General features: G+C 41.6%; 1 protein-coding gene across 2 annotated transcripts in view; it reads left to right on the forward strand.

Moving 5' to 3' along the window:
* Positions 1-4053: 4053 nt before the first annotated feature.
* PDGFC (platelet derived growth factor C) overlaps positions 4054-20369 on the forward strand; it is a 119635-nt gene continuing 103319 nt past the window's right edge. Inside the window, exons 1-2 of one of the 2 annotated variants that reach the window (XM_082758776.1) lie at positions 4054-4068; positions 4554-4880. In XM_082758776.1, coding sequence (XP_082614902.1) covers positions 4763-4880 — 118 coding nt within the window. In that variant the 5' untranslated portion in view covers positions 4054-4068; positions 4554-4762. Of the gene's footprint in view, positions 4069-4197; positions 4409-4553; positions 4881-20369 lie in introns of those variants that run through there. The other variant, XM_082758775.1, reaches the window with a different exon arrangement.

Here is a 20369-nt window from a genome sequence, read left to right on the forward strand (position 1 = left end):
AACATCAACCCTATTATGCCAGCAACCAGTTCATATGCAACTACACTGAAATCAAGAGAACCTTGCATGAAAGCAGACATTTGACTGTGTTCCTGGATGAGAAGATGTACGTTAGTTATAAATGACATGCTAAGCCTTTCAAAATGCTTGTTTTTCTTTGGTATGATCTCTCAAAGAATATATGGGTACTTTCACAGTATACAGGAATACATGTACATGTATACAGGTACATATACATGAATTTCTTTTTCCCCCATTCATGATAGAAAATGAAATGAGTGGTGGGGAGACAAGGGAATCAATCTTCTTTTCCTAACAGTGGATCCTAATCCTGCCAACAGTTAGGTAAATACCTAATTCTAATTCTCGTGAGACAGGAATTTGATATTGTGTTTGTGGAGCTACACATGTCCTGAAGCATTTTCCTTTGGTTGTACATCATGCATAAAAATGGGTTTATGTCTTAGCCTTTTCCTGTTTTTCCCCAAGATATGTACTCCTCACCCTGTACCTCCTCAGAAGAGAAATGCTTACCTCATAGCATACCTTGGGGGGGAAAAAGAAAGAAAGAAAAAAAAAAGGTATTTCTGAAGACACCATAGGGGAAAAGGAAATACCTTCCCTACAGAACTCACTTGGGATATCTAAAGCCACCTGAAATCAGTTGGGGTTTTATGGTATAATTTCAACTCATAAAGGACAGTGCATGAACTTCTGTGCATCACACCAACTCCCATCCATGCCAGTGGATAACTGTGGTGAGACCTTGTTGCAAAATGCTGATGGAACATTGGGTGGAATGTACATAAGTCACAGCACCTCTGTTGGTGCTGTGATGGTATTACGGCACTGGTGTGGGGAATTATTTTTGTTGATGAAAGCGTAGTTTGTGAAAAGTGTGATGTGTATACTTTAATGATAATTCTTCAAGTTAATAATCAGGGAGAAAGCTTTCTCATTCCAATGATTTTTGTAGTTCAGGAATACAAAGACTGCACACCATCACAACGGGTTTCTGGAGTCCTAACAGGCTAAATTCCCATTGCTTCCTCTGGTTGCTTTGCCTCAACAGCATCATTTCTGGAATTGGTGCAAAATAAATTCTTGTGGGATAATCCAGATAATTAAATTTTTATTCGTGTACTAGAAAATTTGCTTTGAAAAGTTCTAAATGAGGATGTTGAAAAAATAACAACATAATAAAACAATCTGAAAATTTGACAAATCATTGTGGCTCCTCTACAGAGCAAAACTTGTGTCTCAAACTATTTCAGGATGACAATTGGAGAATTGTGTGTGGCAATATTTGAATGAAAAAATACATGATATACAATTTTAGACTGTATTACAAAATCTGTGATTTTTTTTTTTTTTAAAGGAAAAAAATCCTTGATACACCATCAAAAAGACTACATAACGTAAGCTAAGTAGTTGTCACATGAGGTATACCATTGTTTTGACAAAAGTCATAGAAGCCTGAAGTGTAATTCTCAGCATGGAGAAAAGTCAAGAATAGAAAGCTTTGTATAGCTTAAAGCATTTATTAGAGATGAAGAAAATAAAGTGAACGCTGTGGTAGTGAAATATGGATGACTCATAATGAAATCCAGAGAAATATGTCCTGGGCACTGGAATCGCTGTAACTCTTAGATGGCTTGGCACTGTGGTCCCATGTGAGCTTCAGTATTGGTAATGCTATGTGCACTGGCAGGAATGATCTGAAGCATGCCTGTGTTGGTTTTCTAGCCATTCAGAGTATTTGTAATGACAATACTTCTGCAGATCTTTGCAAGTGTAGATCCAATAAAAAGATAAAAGCATGCATAAAGAATGCTTTATACAATAAAATACTCTATGTCAACTATATATGTTAAGAGTAGACCTTCACTTGAATTTTGTGTTCTGGTGTCCTACCCCAAATAAAACATAACAAAAAAAGATGGGACTTTGAAAGGCATAGAGGTATAATCAGACGGAAAATGTAGTAAAAATAGCTAGTTGGGAAAGGATATGATAAGGCTGTAACACAGAAAATGAATGGAGAAGTGAAATATTTTTTATTTACTTGTTTTCATAATTCAAACATATAAATATAGCTGATGAAACTGGAGAGCAATAAGATTAAAAATAACCATAGACACCTGGTGATAAATGCTCAGCATGAATTTCAGAAAAGATTGGACATTTATGATGATAGGGATTAACATACAACATTTTGGATGTGATTAACAATATTAGCATTTTTGAAAAGATGTAGAGTCTTAATGATCAAAAATATACCCTGATTTGTAATTACAGGAGGTTTAGAATAAAGTTTTCTCTTCAGTGTTATTCCATATTCATCCACTATGGGGGTTCTTGCATTTTCCTTTGAAATGTCAGATCCAGGATGCCAGATGAAACACTGGTCTGATGCAGCCTAAAGCTCCCAAAGCTATGGAAAATGTTGGATGCTTTAGCTTTCGTGTGCATAGTTTGAGACATTAGGTCCACATTTTTTGGAGGAAACTCATCATCAGTCTCCTGAAATTAAAAGAAAAAAAAAAAAAAAAAAAAAAGAAAGAAAACAAACAGCCATAAAATCATCAGGCAATGGAGGTTAAATTACAGTGCAACACAGTGAAACACTTTATTTACTTGATTACAAGAAGCACTACTTGTAATCATCAGTTTAGGAGACCTGGAAAGCTGTACTTCTTGTTTTTCTTTCCATTTTAAAATGACAGCAATGACAGCCAAAAAATTACTAATGACAACAATAATAATAATAATAATAAAGTTAACTGCCCAGCCTGTTTTGTGCAGTCACTTTATTTCTTCACACTCTGTAAGGGAAGGGTTGCTATTTATGGTATGCTCCAAGCCTGCCTTTCAGAACACAGCCCGGCTTGGCTGGACAGCTTTCAGTTGCTACTAGAAATATGTCACTTATTAGGAACAGAGGGGATGTTTATCACTGTCTCAAGGGTTACTTTGGCTGAGGCAAAGAAACAGCTCAGTTATATAATGGAAAGAGCCGGGTCAAAGGATAAGACATCTACGTAGTGTGTACTCAAGATTCCAGTAGTACAGACTCAGTTTCTCTTCCGTGTCTTTCTCTGACAGTGAGACCATGGCTACACAGTTCTTCCCACCTGTCCCCAAAACTACCTCAGAGTTATGGGGGCTGAAGTCACTATTAAAAAACACCGCCACGACTTCTCAGCTGAGAGAAAAAGATTCATCCTATTGCTTCTCTTGCTGTGATGGTACCTAGTTAGCATGCAGCCCTGTTACCCTGACCCATCACATAGTCGTGGTTCAAACCTGAGTCCAAACCAACTGGAAAGGTTTCCAGCTCCAGCAAGGATGTTTGAACACTGTCTTAATGGTTGCTTCATGTCGTCAGTCCTTGAGTCCTCACTAGTGGTAATGGGGGGGATACCCCTTGCTGTGAGCTCAGTTCTGACTTCTGAAGCCAAGTAGAAACAAAGACCAAAACAGACCCTGCCTAGTTTACAAATAGAATAAAGCAGACAGTGTGCTACGCAGCACTTCAGCAAAAGAGAGCTGTGAAGTGCCAAAGAGAAGAAGGCAGGGGCTCTGTTTTTTATGTGGGCACTACAGGTCTCACTAGAAGGTAGCTCAAGCCGCAGGTTCTGTCAGAAGAGAAATCATCTGCACCCAGAGTCTTTTGAGTCTTTTTAAAACATTCCCTTCGTGTTTCACTTCCCAGGATCAAGGGAGCGCCCTGTATGAGGTGTTTAACCCAGCACCAGATCTTAGGGCTGCAAGAACCTGCAGGACCCCCAGACCCTCAGCCACAAGCCCCATCCCCGCAGTACCACCCTCGGGCAGACAGCCCCGGGCAGCTCAGCAGAGCCTCTCGCCCCGGTTACCGAGGCCGGGGGCCTGGCTTTTAGGCAGGCCCGAGCCGCGAGCAGCCGGCTGTGCGCGGAGCCCCGGCACCTGTCGTGCCTCCAGCCGGCCGCGGGCAGGGGGCAGCGGCGGGGGCCGGCTCGGCTCAGCCCGAGGAGGGCTCGTCCTCCCCCCGGCTGCCCCGGCTTGGCGGGCCGGGGGCGGGCGAAGGTGGGGAGCGAGGAGGACGCGGGAGAGGAGTTTAAAGCTGGGGAGGGGGGGGCTGGACAGGACCGAAGGGAGGAGTTTAGGGAGAGGGCTCCTGGGAAAGGGAGTTCGGGAGAGAGGTGCGGAGGGGGCTCCGCGGCGGCTGGACGGGCGCCCGGCGGAGCCTCCCCGCTCGCCTGTGCCGGCTGCTCGCCCCGCCGCCACTTCCCGGGGGCGCCGGTGGCCGCGCCGGGTGCCCCGCAGCGTGTCCCGGCGGCGGTCGGCGGGGGGGAGCCGGCGGCCGAGAGCCCGGCCCGGCCCCGCGGCGGGGCGGGAGCCGTCCCTGCCCGGCGGCCGGTGACAGGTGCGCGCTCCTCGGCGGCAGCGGCCCCGCCGCCCGCCCCGGCTCCTCCGGCCCCGAGTTGTTTAGTCCTTGGGAAGCTTGGGCTGGGTCCAGGTTTTGCTTTGATCCTTTTTTTTTTTTTTTTTTTTTTTTTGAAAAAAAAAAGCCCAAGAAAAACAAAACCTGGAGACGCAGAGAAGGGCTCTAGGAAAAAGTTTTGGATGGGATTATGTGGAGACTACCCTGCAGCTCTCTGCCGCCGGAGCAGGCTCGGTGCCGCCTTCTCCCCCGCGCCCGGCGCTGCTGAGAGACGCCCGGCCCCCGGTGCCGCTCCGCCAGCGCCCGCTGCGCGCAGCCCCGCGCCCCGCCGGCCCAATGCTCCTCCTCGGGCTGCTCCTGCTCACGTCTGCCCTGGCCGGCCGGAGGCAGGGGGCCGCCGCGGAGTCCGACCTCAGCAGCAAGTTCGCCTTGTCCGGCGCCAAGGAGCAGAACGGTAACGGAGCCCTTCGGGGAGGGTGCGGAGCTCCGCGGAGCGCGGGGCTCCGGCGGTGGAGGGGAGGGGAGGGGTGGTGGCAGCGGCTTTGCTGCCCCCGGGGAGCCCGGCCGGGGCCGGTGCTGTGTGTGGGTGAGCGGGGAGTTGTGGTGCCTGGGGAGCGGGAGCCTCTCCCGGGAGTACCTGGGGTGTTTGGGGAACTCTCAGGCAGGCGGCAGCTCCCCCCTCCCCGGCTGGAGAAAGGAGCCTTTCATGCAGCACGGGCAGCTTGGGGGTGTGTGTGATTTGCTTAGCCTCTGAACTCCGTGTGATTTACGGTGTTCAGCTTTTAAAGCGCCTTTCCTCTCGATCGGCTGTTACGGAGCCCTTTTAAAGGGTATTTCACAAAATGAAACGCTACATACCGCGTGAAACCACTCTTCGTATAAAATATCTACAGTTAAGGCCGTTAGCACACACTTACGGAAACCATGGTGCTTAACGTAAGGGGAAAAATAATAATAGTATTTTGCATGTCAGCTAGAATGAGCTCTCTGCCTGGGCACAGCCAACACAAAAGGAGAAGCTGGGAGTGCTCAAACTTCTGCGAATGGTAATGAAACGCAGCAAATACACAGACTTGAGACCAGTTCTGTCAACTTTGAACTTGGGACTCCCCTGATAAAAGCGCTCTATGTCACGTCTTTAATAGAAAGCAAAGATTTGGGGATGTCTGCAAGCATTTTGCGAATTAATAGGACACACAACATGCTAGCAAATCTAGCAGGAGAGCTTAATGCTGCTGTGGCCCGCTAACGTGATGATATATGGCACCTGCGGGCTGCCAGCACAGCTGATCAAAGAGCAGCACCGGGATCAATCTCTAATCAGAGCAACTGTGCAGGGCCAAAGGAAAGTGATCAAAAGACCCAGAGACCCAGCTGCTCTGACAGGAAACCAATCAGACTCTGTGCACAGTACAGGAAATTATCTGCTCTGTGTGAGAGAAATGACTCCCTCGCCCCCCACCCAGTTTACCTGGTGTTTGGAGGATTTGGGGCACTGGTTTGTGACAAAAGGGCTTGGTGCTAATGTGCTCAAACTTTGTAATGCTGCAGTCCATTCAGTAGGCATGATGTGCGACTGAAGCATCTCAGGATGCGCAGAATTACCCTTGTTTTGCTTCAACTTTGTCAGGACTGGGAGGAAACCTGCTGTGCGGTCAGCCTTCTGTAGGAGGCCTGGTGCTTGGTAATGCAGCTGGGCCTTCACAGGTCACCGGGGCCCAGCAGTGAGAGTCCAGCAATGAAGTGCCCAAGGGAGATCGCGCTGCTTGGCAGCAGGACTTGTGTAAATGGGTGTAAGTGTACATGGCAGTGTAAGCTGGATTCTCTTCACGTGCATCAGAAATGCAGCTGCCTTGGGTCAGGCTTCAACTGGTTTGCAATGCGATTTGGCATGCTCTGAGATACCGTCACTGTGTCTTACAATAAATGCAAATCCAGGAGAAATTAAAAGTGTGCTGAAACTGTGTTCTGTGGTAGTTCATACTTCCAGACAATCCAGGTTATTGTTGTAGTTTACCTGAAGTTTGTTTTCTAGTAGTTCAACTACAAAACTTTTCTCAAATATTAGTACAAGTTTAAGTACAATTAAATACCAACTCCTGGCTTTTCTTAACTGACTTTAATTATTTGGGGGATCAGTAACACTGGTCAAACCAGTTCTTACTTGGTTTAATTAGAGTGATTTTTACACTCTACTGCAATCTGAAGATTGTATAGCTTTTAGCTAGAGGCAGGTTAAAACTCCCTGGAGTTTGAGAATGAGATATTGCTGTTCGCATGCCAAATAATCTTTGGTCAGGAGAGAGGGAGCTTTTCCACTCACAGTCTACAAATAAAAATTCTGTCCTCTACTTGTAAAACTGCTAAATGGCCAAGAAGTTTTGCTGTAGAATGGATTACAGCGTTGCTGGGCTGTACTCAGGGGTGCTGTAGCTGTTGGTTTGAGGTGATACCGAAGATGTCTATGGTCTGTTATTAAATCAATGGGGCTACTTGTGTTACAGAAGGTAAGCATGTGCTTAAGGGCTTCTTTTTTTCATAATTGGAGGCTTTTTTATTTATTGGCTAAATGAGTGTTAACTTAAGAATCAAGGCTATATTTGCTAAATGCAGACATAAGTACTCTTGTTTCTCTTGCACAGTGCGTGACATTTTGGGTGGCAATTTCCTAGGATAAATATTTCTTTGTACTTCTAAATTAGATATACTTAGAACACAGTCTTTTGCTGGTACCTTCTGAGAGTTCAATGTGATGGTTGTTGTGGGGCTGGTATAGCTCCATCGGAAACCACTTAAAACTACCTCCTTGTTTTTATTGGACCTCTGTGATGGTCAGAGTTCCTTTAAGAAAAGGTTTATTTGTAAACTCTGCTCAACAGTAAGGGAGTTTATATGATTTTATTGAAAAAATATTTATCTTTAATGTTTTTATTTGTAATTCAACTGAGTAAATATTCATCTGGAGGATCAAAGGAGTTTATGCAACCATCTTCTGGAAACTGAAGTAGTAGTAGTAAGTGGTGCATGTAGTGATGGCTCCCAGTTAACGGCTTGGATTTGACTTCCACAGTTCCTGTGTTGAAAAACAGATTATGCTTGAATGGATTTTCAGACTTAGGTGGCTTTGTCAGTACTCTTAAGTCTGTCTGGCATATTTATTACCGTTTTTCCATTTTGCAGTAAGGAGTTGAGAAAATTGATTCTTAGTTTCTTTTGAGGAATAAATCTCAATCTCTTGTGTATTGAATTTGATTACTTGGATGGTTTACTTATTTCATCTTTCTATTATAGTTCTTATTACTCATTCTATTATTCAATACTATGTTTGTATATCCTCTTCAGTCTGTTTCTGTAGTTTCAGCAATGTCTGAGGGAGCTTTATATGAATGACCTAACTCTAGCGGCCTGAGTGTACCTGCTTATGTGATGCTATTAGTTTAGGCCAGACTTGATTACAATGTGAGATGGCAGGAGAATCTAAATTCTGTTCTCTTGGCTGTCTTAGGAAAGATGTGATAAATGTCCACAATAATTTTACTCAGCTACAGGCATCAGGTGTTAGAATTTCTATGAGAAATATGAAGATGTCTTTTAGATAAGATAATGTAAAATCAGGTGCTATAAGAAGCGGACAGTATAGCTTATGTAGCATGTATGTTTAGAAAGTAGCAATGAATGCCTTCAGAAGACCAAAAAATTGAGGTCAGTTAGCAGTTCACCAGAACCAACTACCTACAAAAGTTAATTTTCCTGCAGTCAGTTTCAGGTGAGAATCACAGAATGGCTGAGTTGGAAAGGGACCTCTGGAGGCCACCTAGTCCAGTCCGTGTTCAGTCAGGGCCATCCAGAGCAGGGTGCCCAGGACCACGTCCAGGTGTCTTTTGAAGATCTCCAAGGAGGAGACTACCGCATCTCTGGGCAGCCTGTGCCAGTGCTCAGTCACCTGCACAGTACAGAAGTGCTGCCTGGTGTTCACAGGGAACCTCTTCTATTCCAGCTTGTGCTGAAAAGAACCTGTCTCCATTCTCTTTGCTTCCCCAATGCAGGCATTTACAGACATTGATGGGATCCTTCCTAAGCCTCCTCTTCCCTAGGCTGAGCAAGCCCAGCTCTCTCAACCTCTCCTCACATGAGAGATGCTGCAGTACATTCAAAAAAGTAATAATAATAATGATGCTGGAGTTTGAGACATGCCTATCTTAGGTTGTCCCTGGGAAGACTTGCTGGATGCAAGTAGAACTTAGCAAAGCACTGAAGGGCCAGAGGGACCTTCTGTCTTCTCTTCAGCTTGTGCATGGCCTCACAACCACCTGGTTGTTTGAGCATCTTCAAAGGAGCTTGCAGCTAATTCATGGACAGGCACAGAATCATGACTTGGGGTTTCTGATGAAGATCATTTAACTCAGGCTTCAACACCTTAAAGAGCATGTTTATGTCTGAGGGATGCAGTTCACTCAGTTCTTGGAGGTGAGAATGTCAGTGCTTTTGCTGAATTTGACTGCAAAATTATCTCTGATAAAACAGCATACTTGAAAGCAGTGGAAATCAATGCCACTACTGCTGAGGCTAGCTGAACTGATGAGTGCCAGTACTGCTGGGTAGGAGAAATTTCCTTTGTTTTGAGAAGAAAAGGAAGAAGAAAATATGAACACATCATCTGAAGGGAAACATGATAGTGATGCAATTTGTCCCAAGTTTAATCTATTTCTGTTTAATCCAAGACTTGTTTTGAAATGTTTTAAAGCTCTTTTCCTGGAGAGTGAAGAATTGTACCACATCCTCTTTTGACTTTAAGCAAAAAGATTGTGGCAAATTAGAGAAGTTCTTCAATGCTGTGATAAATTGCAGTGCAAGATGGTTTTAAAAACAGGTTTGTGCCTTCTAGTTGCCTTTTGGCATATTGCCTGGCGCTTGGCAGAATCCTGCTTGGAACTGCTCTGTAGTCCTGCTGCTTCTCTCATTTTTGTATTGCAGTTAAAAGAGAAGGTATTAAAGGTACAGACTATTTGCTACTTGTCCCAGAAACGTAGGCGTTCTTGCCTTTCTTTATGTTTGTTAAATATTTAAATATTTTGAGTTTAAGGGAGAAACATGCAAAAAAAATGGATTTTACAGTAACTATTTCTTATTAGGTTTGCAGAAGAAATTTCAAGGCCTTGTTGCATTGTTTTGGGGTTTTTAGTTTCTTTCAGTCATATATGGTGTTTTATAACAGAAATAGCACGGGATTATACCTTGAGAAAGTGACAGTTATACAACCAAAGGTGTTATGTTAGACTTTGTCTTCATATAAACATAACATCTTTTATAGAGGCCAAACATTATCCAAACTGTTTGTATCTAATTATTACATAGTCAACAAGTAATAGCAAAGTGGTGGTTTGCACCCCACACCAGTGGTTTTGCTTTATAGCTGGGTGGTTTTGGGGTTCTTGTTGCTGTTGGGTAGTTGCTTCTTCCAGTTTTTGCTGTGCCTGGCAGATCCTGATTACTAGAAAGAGCACACACTGTCCAAGCTTGATCTGCTTTTCTGGAAGTAAATTGCTTTACAGATAGCCCTTTGCTTTAATAGAGAGCCGTGCTTTTGCTTTTAGTTGCAAAATGTGTGTCATGGAAAGTACGCTTCCCAGTGTGCAAGTTTCTTAGAAATTGTCCTGTACAGGAATAGATTTTTAGAGGAAACATGTAGGACTTCTTCAGAGTTATGTAACAAAATGTGATTAGCACTGCCATGTAGAACTGCCGTTGGTGTTGTAGCACTTATGTATTTGTGTGAGTGATTAGTTTTTTAGGAGTTACTGAGAAATGAGGAACTTAATTCTGTTTGGAAAGCTGGTGTAGCTTGTGCTTGAATGTGAAATGCATTTTTCAAGTAGCTGAGTGAAAATTTTGTAATGTGCTACTATGAAGATAAAACATAAATGTCATGTTTCCTAGAGGCTTTGTTAGATCGTAGGATATTATTGTAAGGTGTCAACATCAGGAAATATTATTCATGCCTCCATCCACAGACATCCAAGCCTTAGGGTTCATCTGTCTTCTGATCTTGTCTTCTGAACATCCTTGTGCTGAGATTCTATAAATTTCCACTGTTACTGGGTTATCTGTGGATGATTTTGTGATCCTACAGAATGCTGTGTGCTAAGCAGTTTTTCTTTATTTGAAGATACCCATCTTACTTAGCATGTGTACAGTAGCACCTCTACATGTTTCCATAACTAACCAGTTTCTAAGCAAGCTGGTGGGATGGGTAAGAAGGGAGAAGGCCAGAAAGATTGCCAGACCCTTACGGAAAAAGTCTTGTACACAGAGAGTATAAGTAGTATCAAAAACATTGATGTGAAGGAGACAGCCCAAATAATTCCTTGGTCTTGGATCCTTGAGGCCTTCTGAATCAAGGTTAGCAAGGCCTGTCTGTCTTAAGAGTTCAGAAGACTTGTTGAGTTTGTGAGAACTGGTTAGTGATTATATTAAAACAGTATCCAGATGTAGCTCTGGTTGAGCACCATTGTGCTTGATGCTCTATGGATGGCATGGTACGTGCTGAGGTTGGCCAGGTGGTGGTGGGATGTAGGCTGCGTTCCCTGCTGGCCTCGCCATGGGAGGTGTGGCTTGAGGTTTTTGGGTGAATGGTGCTGTTAGCTAGGTAGCCATTGTAAGGGGACCTCCTGTAGAGAACCTACAGCACTACAGGCCTACTGAGAGTGAGGGAGAGTGGCATAGCCTGTGATAACTTCAGATGCTGGATCAAAACTCCTATATCACCCTTCCTCAGCTGTTCTTGACATGTGAAGCCTGTCTTGCAGAAAGCAAAAGATATCTTGGTAAAAGGAAACACTGCTGCTTGTGTTTCCTGTACTTCTAGTCTTGTTTTGTATTGCTTTTGACATCGAGTTGGTAGCACAAGTTGGTAGTAAATTACATAAGACTGTTAGGGAGATGCCAGTGATGCAGCAGGTCAAATGCTGCAGTTAATGAGTGAGTTGGTCCTGTAATCTGATAAATTGTCTTCAGATTGGGCCCAGGCACTAGAAGGGGCAGGAGTGGTGCCCTTGTAGTTTTTGGTACTCTACAGCTTTAAACCATTACTTGATTTGGCATGTATCATCAGCAAAGCAGTAAACTTTTGTCAGGAGAAAGTCCAGGTGTAAAATACCAGGGACTGTTATACTTGAAGAGTAAGTTATGCTGGAAAAATGTTATTGGAGAAGCTTTGGCCATACCTTCAATGTTAATCCAATCCTGTTAATTCCTCTGCTGCCTTTTAAGTGTCATTTGTTTAAAAGCCCATGAGGTGGGGAAGTAACTTGGCTGGAAGAGGTTCTATTTTGTGAAATAATGGATAATGCTATTGCTGATCCTAATCTTTGGCTTTAGTCTTTCCCAGAAAATTCCAGTCTGTTATTAAGCTGTTATTTGGGAAGCTTCACTTGCTTCCCCCCGCTCCGTTTATTTCACTACATCATAACTGTCCGACTGCCTTCATACCTGGTAAAAGCAATGGGAGACCCAAGTCCAAGTGGCTCTATGTTCCTCCTCTGATGGACAGGAAACCAGCATGCATTTTTATACAAAAGTTAAACACTTAAAAAAGACATGGCACAGGAAATTCTTCTGCTGTGTGTGAAGGTATGGCATTTCCAAACTGAAAGTGTTCTTCTGACTCCTTTACCGGTAGTGGTGAATTATATGAGGCCACTTCCATCTGCAGAGAGTCTGTTTCACTTGCTTGTGGTTCTGGGGCTCATTCAAACGCTCTCAAACAAAATAAAAGGCATGGATGTAATAACTTCTTTATGGAAAAGTCATAAAAAAGCTACAGGGCCATGTAAACAAATTGGGTCATTTACAAGATGTTTAAGTGATGGATATTCAGTCCAAATTCAAAGGTGTGGATTAGATTTTACAGTCATCTTGACTGAATTTTGCCCTCAACAAGACTTTCTTTTTCTGCCAAAATGTCTCTGACACTATAGATGACAAATTCTCAAACAGTATTTTCAAACATTTCAGTGCATTCAGGCTGAGGCAGAGAAATAGAAGAACAATTCAGTAGTATAAATTGATCTTTTTTTTTTTTTTTTTTTTTTTTTTTAAGGTAAATGAAGGCTCTTTCTTGATACGCCTGGTTACACTGTAAAGCTGTAGTGGAACTTTGTAGTGTTCCAGGGGAAAATAAATTAAAACAGTTTCCCTCCTGGATTCAAACATGCCTGAAGTAATTACAAAGCAACCGTTTTGGCTCTCTGCTCTGTTCATATAAATAGGCTTGTACAGAACAGCAGCAACTGTGGTCCAAGTTAAACTCTACTAGTCGCAGAAACTTACATTGGACCAAATTTAAGTACTGAATGTTGTATCTGTGGCACACAAACTCACAAGACCTTTGTGAGCCATTTAATCATGTTTCAGAAGGTACTGAGGAAGTGCAATCAAATGTGAAAGAAGATAACTACTATTTTTGCATATTTAAAAAAAAATGTAGACTTATTTACTTCAGTGTAAACGTAAGCTTATCTCTACAATTTCTTCAAGTTTAGAGAAGGGGCATTGGTGTCAGTTACTGTAGGGTGCCTTCTTGTGTGAAGTAAAAAAAAGTGAAGTAAAGCCTTGTCATTGAGCTAATAAGCAATAGCTTCAAAACAAACCTGATTCCTAGACAAGGAGATGAAACTGTTGTATCTCATCTTACCTAAATGCTACTTTTAAAAACGACTAAAGATTCTTGCTGGGTCTACTTTCTGTTGTGTCAGAGCAAAATTGCAAGAAAATAGGAAAAAAAAAACAAACAAACAAACAAACAAACTTTGTTTTATTAGCATTTACTGCCTCCTCTTTAATAATTTCTGAGAATAGGCATTCTCTTATTTCTAGTATAAATCTCAAACACCAAAATAGCCTTTCAGTCTCCATTGTAAATGAACATCTTTCAGTCTCCTTCAGACTTTTCCCTTAGTGTGGGGGGGGAAAAAGGAGGAAGGTATTTTAGTGCCATGTCTTGCTATTCTGAGCTTGTTTGTTTCCATCCCATATTTAATAGTTACGGGGAAGCTCCCTCACTGGCTGTCTTCCCAATTAATCTTTGTCAGACTTTCATCATTCCAATTTCTCTAGAGTTGCGCACTTTAAAATTCATTAAATAGAAGAAATATCTCTTTCTCTTCCCTCCAGCCTATCAGCTGTGGTGTTTCTCCTCCAGTAGATGCTGTAAATGCTGTGACAAACTTAGTTCAGGACTTTTATCTTGCTTAATATGCATTACAATCCTGTATGTACTCCTAAATAGATAGGAAACAAACAACAGAAATGCTGTGTGTTCTGTAGGAGATGAGTAGTGTTTGTGTTGCTTGATAGTTAAAATTGGTAATATCTGTTATCAGTTAAAATAGTCTGTTCTATCCTTGGAAGGCATAAGAACTAACAGACATGGGCTCTTTTGTAGGAATACACATGCTCTCGCAACGTGAAATGACTTTCAGCTCTCGTGATGCTGACTGTATTGTTCTCACTCTGCTTTCTTGGCAGATGTGATGAAGATGTTTGTATGTTTATGCATGCCAGCATTGCCTGCAGTTTATTCATAACACTCAGAAATGCCTGACCCCTGGGAGCACTGCGCATCTATAGTCAGATTAGAGTCTACAACTCCAATTTCTCTTAAACTTCTGCTAAGCAGTCCCTATTTTTCTGGTAGTACTTGCTGGCATAGAAATTCACAAAGTATTTACCTGCAGTGCTGGTTCAGCCTTGTAGTTATTTCTTCTGAAGTGGAGGTTGAATCTGTGCTGAGCAGTATCATTACTGGTAAGAATCTGTGCCAGCAGAGTGTTTCAGAGGTCAGTACATCTCTACATACTCTAATAAGTCTATTGCATCCTTGATAACATAAAGACTCTCATGAGATGTTGGGAACAGCCACCTTTTATGTTTTTTCAACTGGAGATTGCTACTTCATACCAGATTATCAACAAGAAGCAGCATGTGGGTGGGGAGGTGGGTGTCCTGAGTTGAGTCCACCCAGAGCTGCCAGACATTTTGAGTTCCTTAATTTTCGTCTCAAGGGAGAGCTCTGAGGCTGTTTGCAATCTCACCTAGCACCTCAGGTGGGCCACATGTTGGTTCTCTAGAGCACAACAGCGAAGAGAGCTCTCTTACTTAAGCATCTGTCTGCTTTGCAAAATCACCTTACTGCTGTGGGTGGAAATAGGGTTTTGTGTTGCTGTGAAGTAGAAATATAAACATCTTTCTGATGCAGGTGCTTGCTTTATCAGTGAGAATCTGATTCTCTAATTTGTCTCATTAGTCAAGTTACACTTGAAGGTGCTGTGTAACAATGATACCTAACACCTGAAACAGCTGGGAGATGTTCCTGCATTGTAACTGCTTTTAACACAATTGCATTGCCAAAATGGGGACCTGGTAGAGTTCTTTGCATTAGGGAAAAGAAACTAATGTTGTGGTACATCTGATGCTGTCGTACAGGATCTGTAGTGTCTCTTTTCAGCTTAAGCTTTAGAGTCTACACCACTACCTCTGAGAGTACTGGGTTGGGATGGGAACAGTGCCCTTGCATAAAGCTGAGTTCTCTTGCTCATTATTTTAAAAACAGAACAAGAAACGCCTGATCTTGTGATTTGTCTGAAAATGTTTAAAGCACTTCACAGTGGAATGGATGCTTAGTTTCCTTGTGGACAACTGTAACGACAGAGCATTTATTTCTAGCAGCAGTTGCCTAATGGATGGTCTTAAGTAATTAAAATTTATAGCTATGTGCACTTGTATGTGGTTTATTCTGACATTTTTATGTATGTGTGTGCTTAATATTTGTTTGTTCTAATTCTTTTTATTGAGGTATATTCTTGGGTTAGATTGACTTGTTCAGCATTTTTCACTTTCAGGAAGTGCTTATTAATCTTTCTGTTCAGTATGTGCATTTCAGATGAGAATGTTCTCTGTACCTTTTAAAAAGCAAGAACTCTTGGTTTTAGTTGATGCAGGCAAGCAGTGGTAATATTGGAGCTAAAACTATTTTGACCATATTGAAAGTGAATTAGCAGTATGTTAAACAGATGCCCAAACATACAATAAATGAAATAGTGTATGGGTTAAGTAGTAGTCTTGCTTGTAGATATGAAGATCAACTACTGCTAGGTAATATGACAAACAGTATTTACATTTCACTTTCATTTTCCAGGGTGAGGGAAAAAAGGAATCTTCCCTGCTCTTCTGTGTGTCAGCTGTTCTCACGTTCATTTATTTCCAGGCCGCGGGGGCTGCTGAACATGTGGATTGTGCCCAGCGCGCAGTTTGGATGTGGCTGCTCTGCTCCGCAGAGGGATAATGTCTCATCTGTGTGCTGCAGCTGGCTCGCTCCATCTGGCTTCGGAATTTGCATCTGCACCCAGATGTTGCTCCTGAGCGCAACTACTTGAATAGAGTAGCTATTGATTTCAGAGCCCTGTCACCCCTGCCTCTCCTCAGGATCTTAGAAACCAATGTGGAAGAAGTTTTTAAACCTTTTCATTTCTTGTTGTTCTTTAAGTGAATGGTCTGATAAATAAATCACGATACCCTTCATCTTTCTCTTTTGATGTCTACTGCCTTCCCTTGGCAATGCAGTGCCAAAAACAGCAGTACAATGCAGTTATATTTTAGTCACAGGTAGCTGATTTTTCAGTAACACTAGTTCCTTTCCATCTTCATTTTCAGGATATTCATTGCTTCAAAGTCTACCCTCGGAAGATTTTGTGAAGTAATTCCTATCTGTGGTAATAGACTGCATTTAGTTAACTGCTGCCACTGCTTTAGTCAAATCCTTAACATAAAGGCAGCTCTAAACATGCTATTTCCTGTAATGCGCAGTCCTATGCACTAGCAGTTTACTGTACTTACTGTTCCCTTAACAATGAATATTTCCTTACAAATAGTTTATTACTGGTTGACTAACTCTAGTCTCTGAATTCGTCCACCAACAGCACTTTAGGTAGGTGTCAAAGATGCAAAGAGTTCCTCACTAAGGCACCCAAGAAGTTGCCTCAGTGTATGAGGAATTGCACTGAAGCTGGGAAAGCATTGGACCTAGTTACTAGGAAGAAGTGACATGATGCAAATTTGCAAGATCAAGCTGCTGCTGTTAATTCAAAGCCTGGAAAAAGGAAACATCTAGCAAGACATCTTCTTTTTCAGACTTGATTATATTCATAGAACGTGAAATTAAACAAGCTTAGCAATTGTATTCATGTTTGCTACGGTGCTTGTAGTTGTCTAGCTATAAAAATCAGTTACAGCATGTGGATTGCTTTCTTATCTGAAAAAATTAAATCTAATAATGATTGAAATGTAATAAAGTTTATTTATGGAAAGTAGTGTTTGAAAGATAAAAGCTAATCATACTTCCATATTTCGAGCATTTTCTTTTATAGCTCTTCCAGCGCCTTTCCTAAGCTGTATGTAGGACTTCTACTCCATTTACATTTTCACTGATTAAAGCACTCAGACAGATGTGAAACTGCAGCTGATAAGAAATTACACAAATTTGTTTTAAGTGTTTCAAAAAACAAAACAAAAAACATTCTTTGTCTTTGCTGAGGGAGGAACAATCTCTTCTGCGGTTTGCAGGACAGTGAGAACATCACTGGCTGTATTGTAATGTAGAGAAGTGGTGTATGTTGAAAGGGATGGACAGATGTGAAAAGGAAATTAATGTTGAAAGCTATCAACTGGAGAAAAAATGTTAGCAGTGAACCACACTGCGTAAGAAACACTCTTTCTCTGTAGCCTTTTTGTTACTATAGTAAATGGCTGAATGATGATTACCAAATGTGGTCAAATAGTTTTCATAACGCTGTGCTTGAATATCTTTTATTTTAGAAGCCTGCTAGACACATCACCTGATTTTTACATCATGCCAGAGCATTGAAAAGGGGAGTGGGAAAACTTTTTGCCCTGAAAGGATGCAAAGCTGAAAGTAGCAAAGATTGCAATCTGCTTTTCATATACAGTGCAGAATTGTGGTGTGGTTTGTTCTCCAGCATGGATAGCTATGAGATCTTCAAGATGCTGCTCCTCACAGTACAGGATTTGTGTGTGACAGACTTCTCATGCTTTGTTAACAACATCCTGGGGCAAGTCATGGGCTTTCGCGTTACTACCCTATGATGATCAACCTGAGCAGAGATTTACCTTTTTGAGAGGAAGAAATGAACTCTTCATGTTAATCAAAGCACTCATATCCAGGGAATGGAAGAGCAATCCGTACTTTGACTCTTTTTTATACTGAAACATTTTTCAGTGTTATGCAGGTATTTTTGTCTGATGAAGTACAGAGAAGAGTTGCAGCTTCTTAGGCTTTTTATCAGCACCAGAGTCTCAACATGAGCAATCTCCATGGTTTTTCCTATTTTCTCCTTGTGCCCAACAATCAAAATGTCAGATGTGGTCTTCGAATTTCTTGTCTTTTATGTGTCTTCAGTGTAGTTTTAAGAGACAACTTTGCACCAGTAGTTTTCATTACTTAGAGCAAATGAGAATAGTTTTAAAAATCTGGATCCAAGTGCTGGGGTGGGTAGAACACAACTTAATGGCAACAGAAAAATCATGCCCCTCTCTCTCTCTGAAAATTGTCCCTGTGAATTTTCATCTGGCACATCCTTATGTGGCCACTAGGAGCTCCGTCCTTAAAGCAAGACGAGAGAGCATAACAAGCTGTGCAGTGGCACCTTGCTGCTTAGATGGGTGCAGGGCAATCACGTTTTGTTTTTGTTGTTCCTGGCACCTTTGAAGCATGTCATTTCGTAAGGATTGAAATATGTCTGAGGAGAAATGAGGTTGCCACCAAAACCTCTTCCTTTCCCTTAACTTTTAATTATTTGCAAGGGATGAGGAGCTCTGCTCAGAGTTTGTATTACGCATGATTCTGGTAAGCAGTAATTTGTAATTCGTCTGTAATTAAAATAAATAAATAATAATAATAATAATAAAAAAACAGTGGGACCATAATGCCTTCTTTCAAGAGTTGTGTTTACAGTTAAGAGTGCCTGTATTTATAAACTCTAGGGAGGCAGTCTTTGTGGACATAAATTGCAATTTGTAGGGCTGCAAAGAAGCTTGTGAGAATGTAAACTACACTAATTACTTAAAGTCTTCAGTAACAGTAGTTGTTGTTTTGTCACAGTGAGCATTGAGTATCACTGCACACCAGTTTCTAGATACACAGGTGCTTGGTCTAAAACTCTATATTATACTTGAAAACTATTTGATTTTCTGCAAGTAGCAATAACATCTGATAAACTTTTTTTTTTTTTTTTTTTTAATATTTTCTGATCTCTTAAATGAAAGACCATTTTATGCCTGACTTCATTTATTGAAAGCCTTCTCCCTGTTGTGATGCACCAAGTGACTATACAGGTCAGCGGGTGGTTTGGTTAAAGAGGGAGTAGTGGAATACAAGTGTGTTCCTGTGGTAAGATGGTGGGAGAAGGAAAAGGAAGTAAAAATGCAAGGGGAGCCATTTTAAAGCTCTTGGGAAAACTGTAGCTTTAAGTTTTTTTTTTTGTTTTTTGTTTTTTTTTTTTTGTTTTTTGTTTTTTTTTTTTTGGAGTGGTGGTGGTGGTGATGTGAGACTTACTATTTTAAATAAACTGAGCCCTAAGGGAAAAGAGTGTGATCCAGCCAGTGGTTTCAGTGTTCGTTTTTGGGTAGGAAGGTCAGCAGCTTTTACCTGCCAAGAAGATTCCTTTCAGAAAGGGCTGGGTGTGCACTTACGTACAGATGGGGTAACTGGAGGAGGAAGAGGAGCTTGGATAACTTCTGTGAACTGTCCTGAAGCCCCTGGAATCATCTTTTGCAGAAAATTTTAATGGTCAGCATAAGGCTTTCAGTGCTCAGCTATCATCTGCCCATTGGTGCAGCTGGGTTAGAGGGAAGAGTCCCGCATATAGCCAGAGTGGTCTACATTTTGGCTCCTGAAAACTGAACAGAACAAATCACTCCTTCTCTCCAAGATCTCTTGACTACGAAGAACATGCTGTCGATATAATATAATCAGTTGCTCAGGGGACCAAGCTGTTTCCTACTACTACCTTTAGTAGGAAACAGTAGAGAATCTCTATAGGAAAGCTTGTTGAAAATAATTATAATGATTGGATCAGAACTTGAATGTGGTTTTTAAATAAATAATCAAAAAACCCATGTGTGTTGTAGAGATGTCAATCAAATGTTTACCATATTCAGCAAGTAATTTTTCTGCAGTCACTTTACATTAAGAAAAAAACAAACAAACACCTGATTTTCATCTGGGTTTTGTAAATAAGTACTTTCTCTGCACTCTGCAGTGTGGGAAGAGATGCTATTAAGATGCTGTCTTCTGCAGTTCCATTGATACTAGCTTGAAGTGGAAGTGACAGAAGCCAAGCGAAAGACCAAGCAAAAGAAACAGTATTATAAGAAACTTAAGCCTCTGTAAGACAATGAGATCCAACTTGAAGAATCAGCTTTCATTCTCTGACATTTAGGTTTCTTTTTCCTGAAGACAAGGGAACACATCTTAAAAATTCTTGCTATTCTGGGATTTCTTTACCTTATGGAATTGTTCTTGAAGTCTTCTGAATATAGTACGGATACGGCTAAATGGCAGCTTTTGTACAACCCAACTGCCTCTAGCTCTCTTCCTTCTCTTTTTCCCTTTATGTACACAATACCATATTCAAAGAGGTTGCATCTAGAAAAATTCTCTAAGTGGCTTCAGATGATGATAACTCACCATTGCTCTTACAGTGATTTCTATGCCAATAACTTCTCAGGCTTGGTATGGTTCTCTTTTTTTTCCATAGCTTTCTCACACACACAGGAATTACTTAAAGACCTCAACTGAAACTGGTAATGCCTTAATCTAACTGCAGGGTGTTACCGAGTGGTGTGAACGCCACCCCAAGGACTGACTTGT

Source organism: Aythya marila (genome assembly GCF_965140915.1).
Source record: "Aythya marila genome assembly, chromosome: 4".
Classification (NCBI taxonomy): Eukaryota; Metazoa; Chordata; class Aves; order Anseriformes; family Anatidae; genus Aythya; species Aythya marila.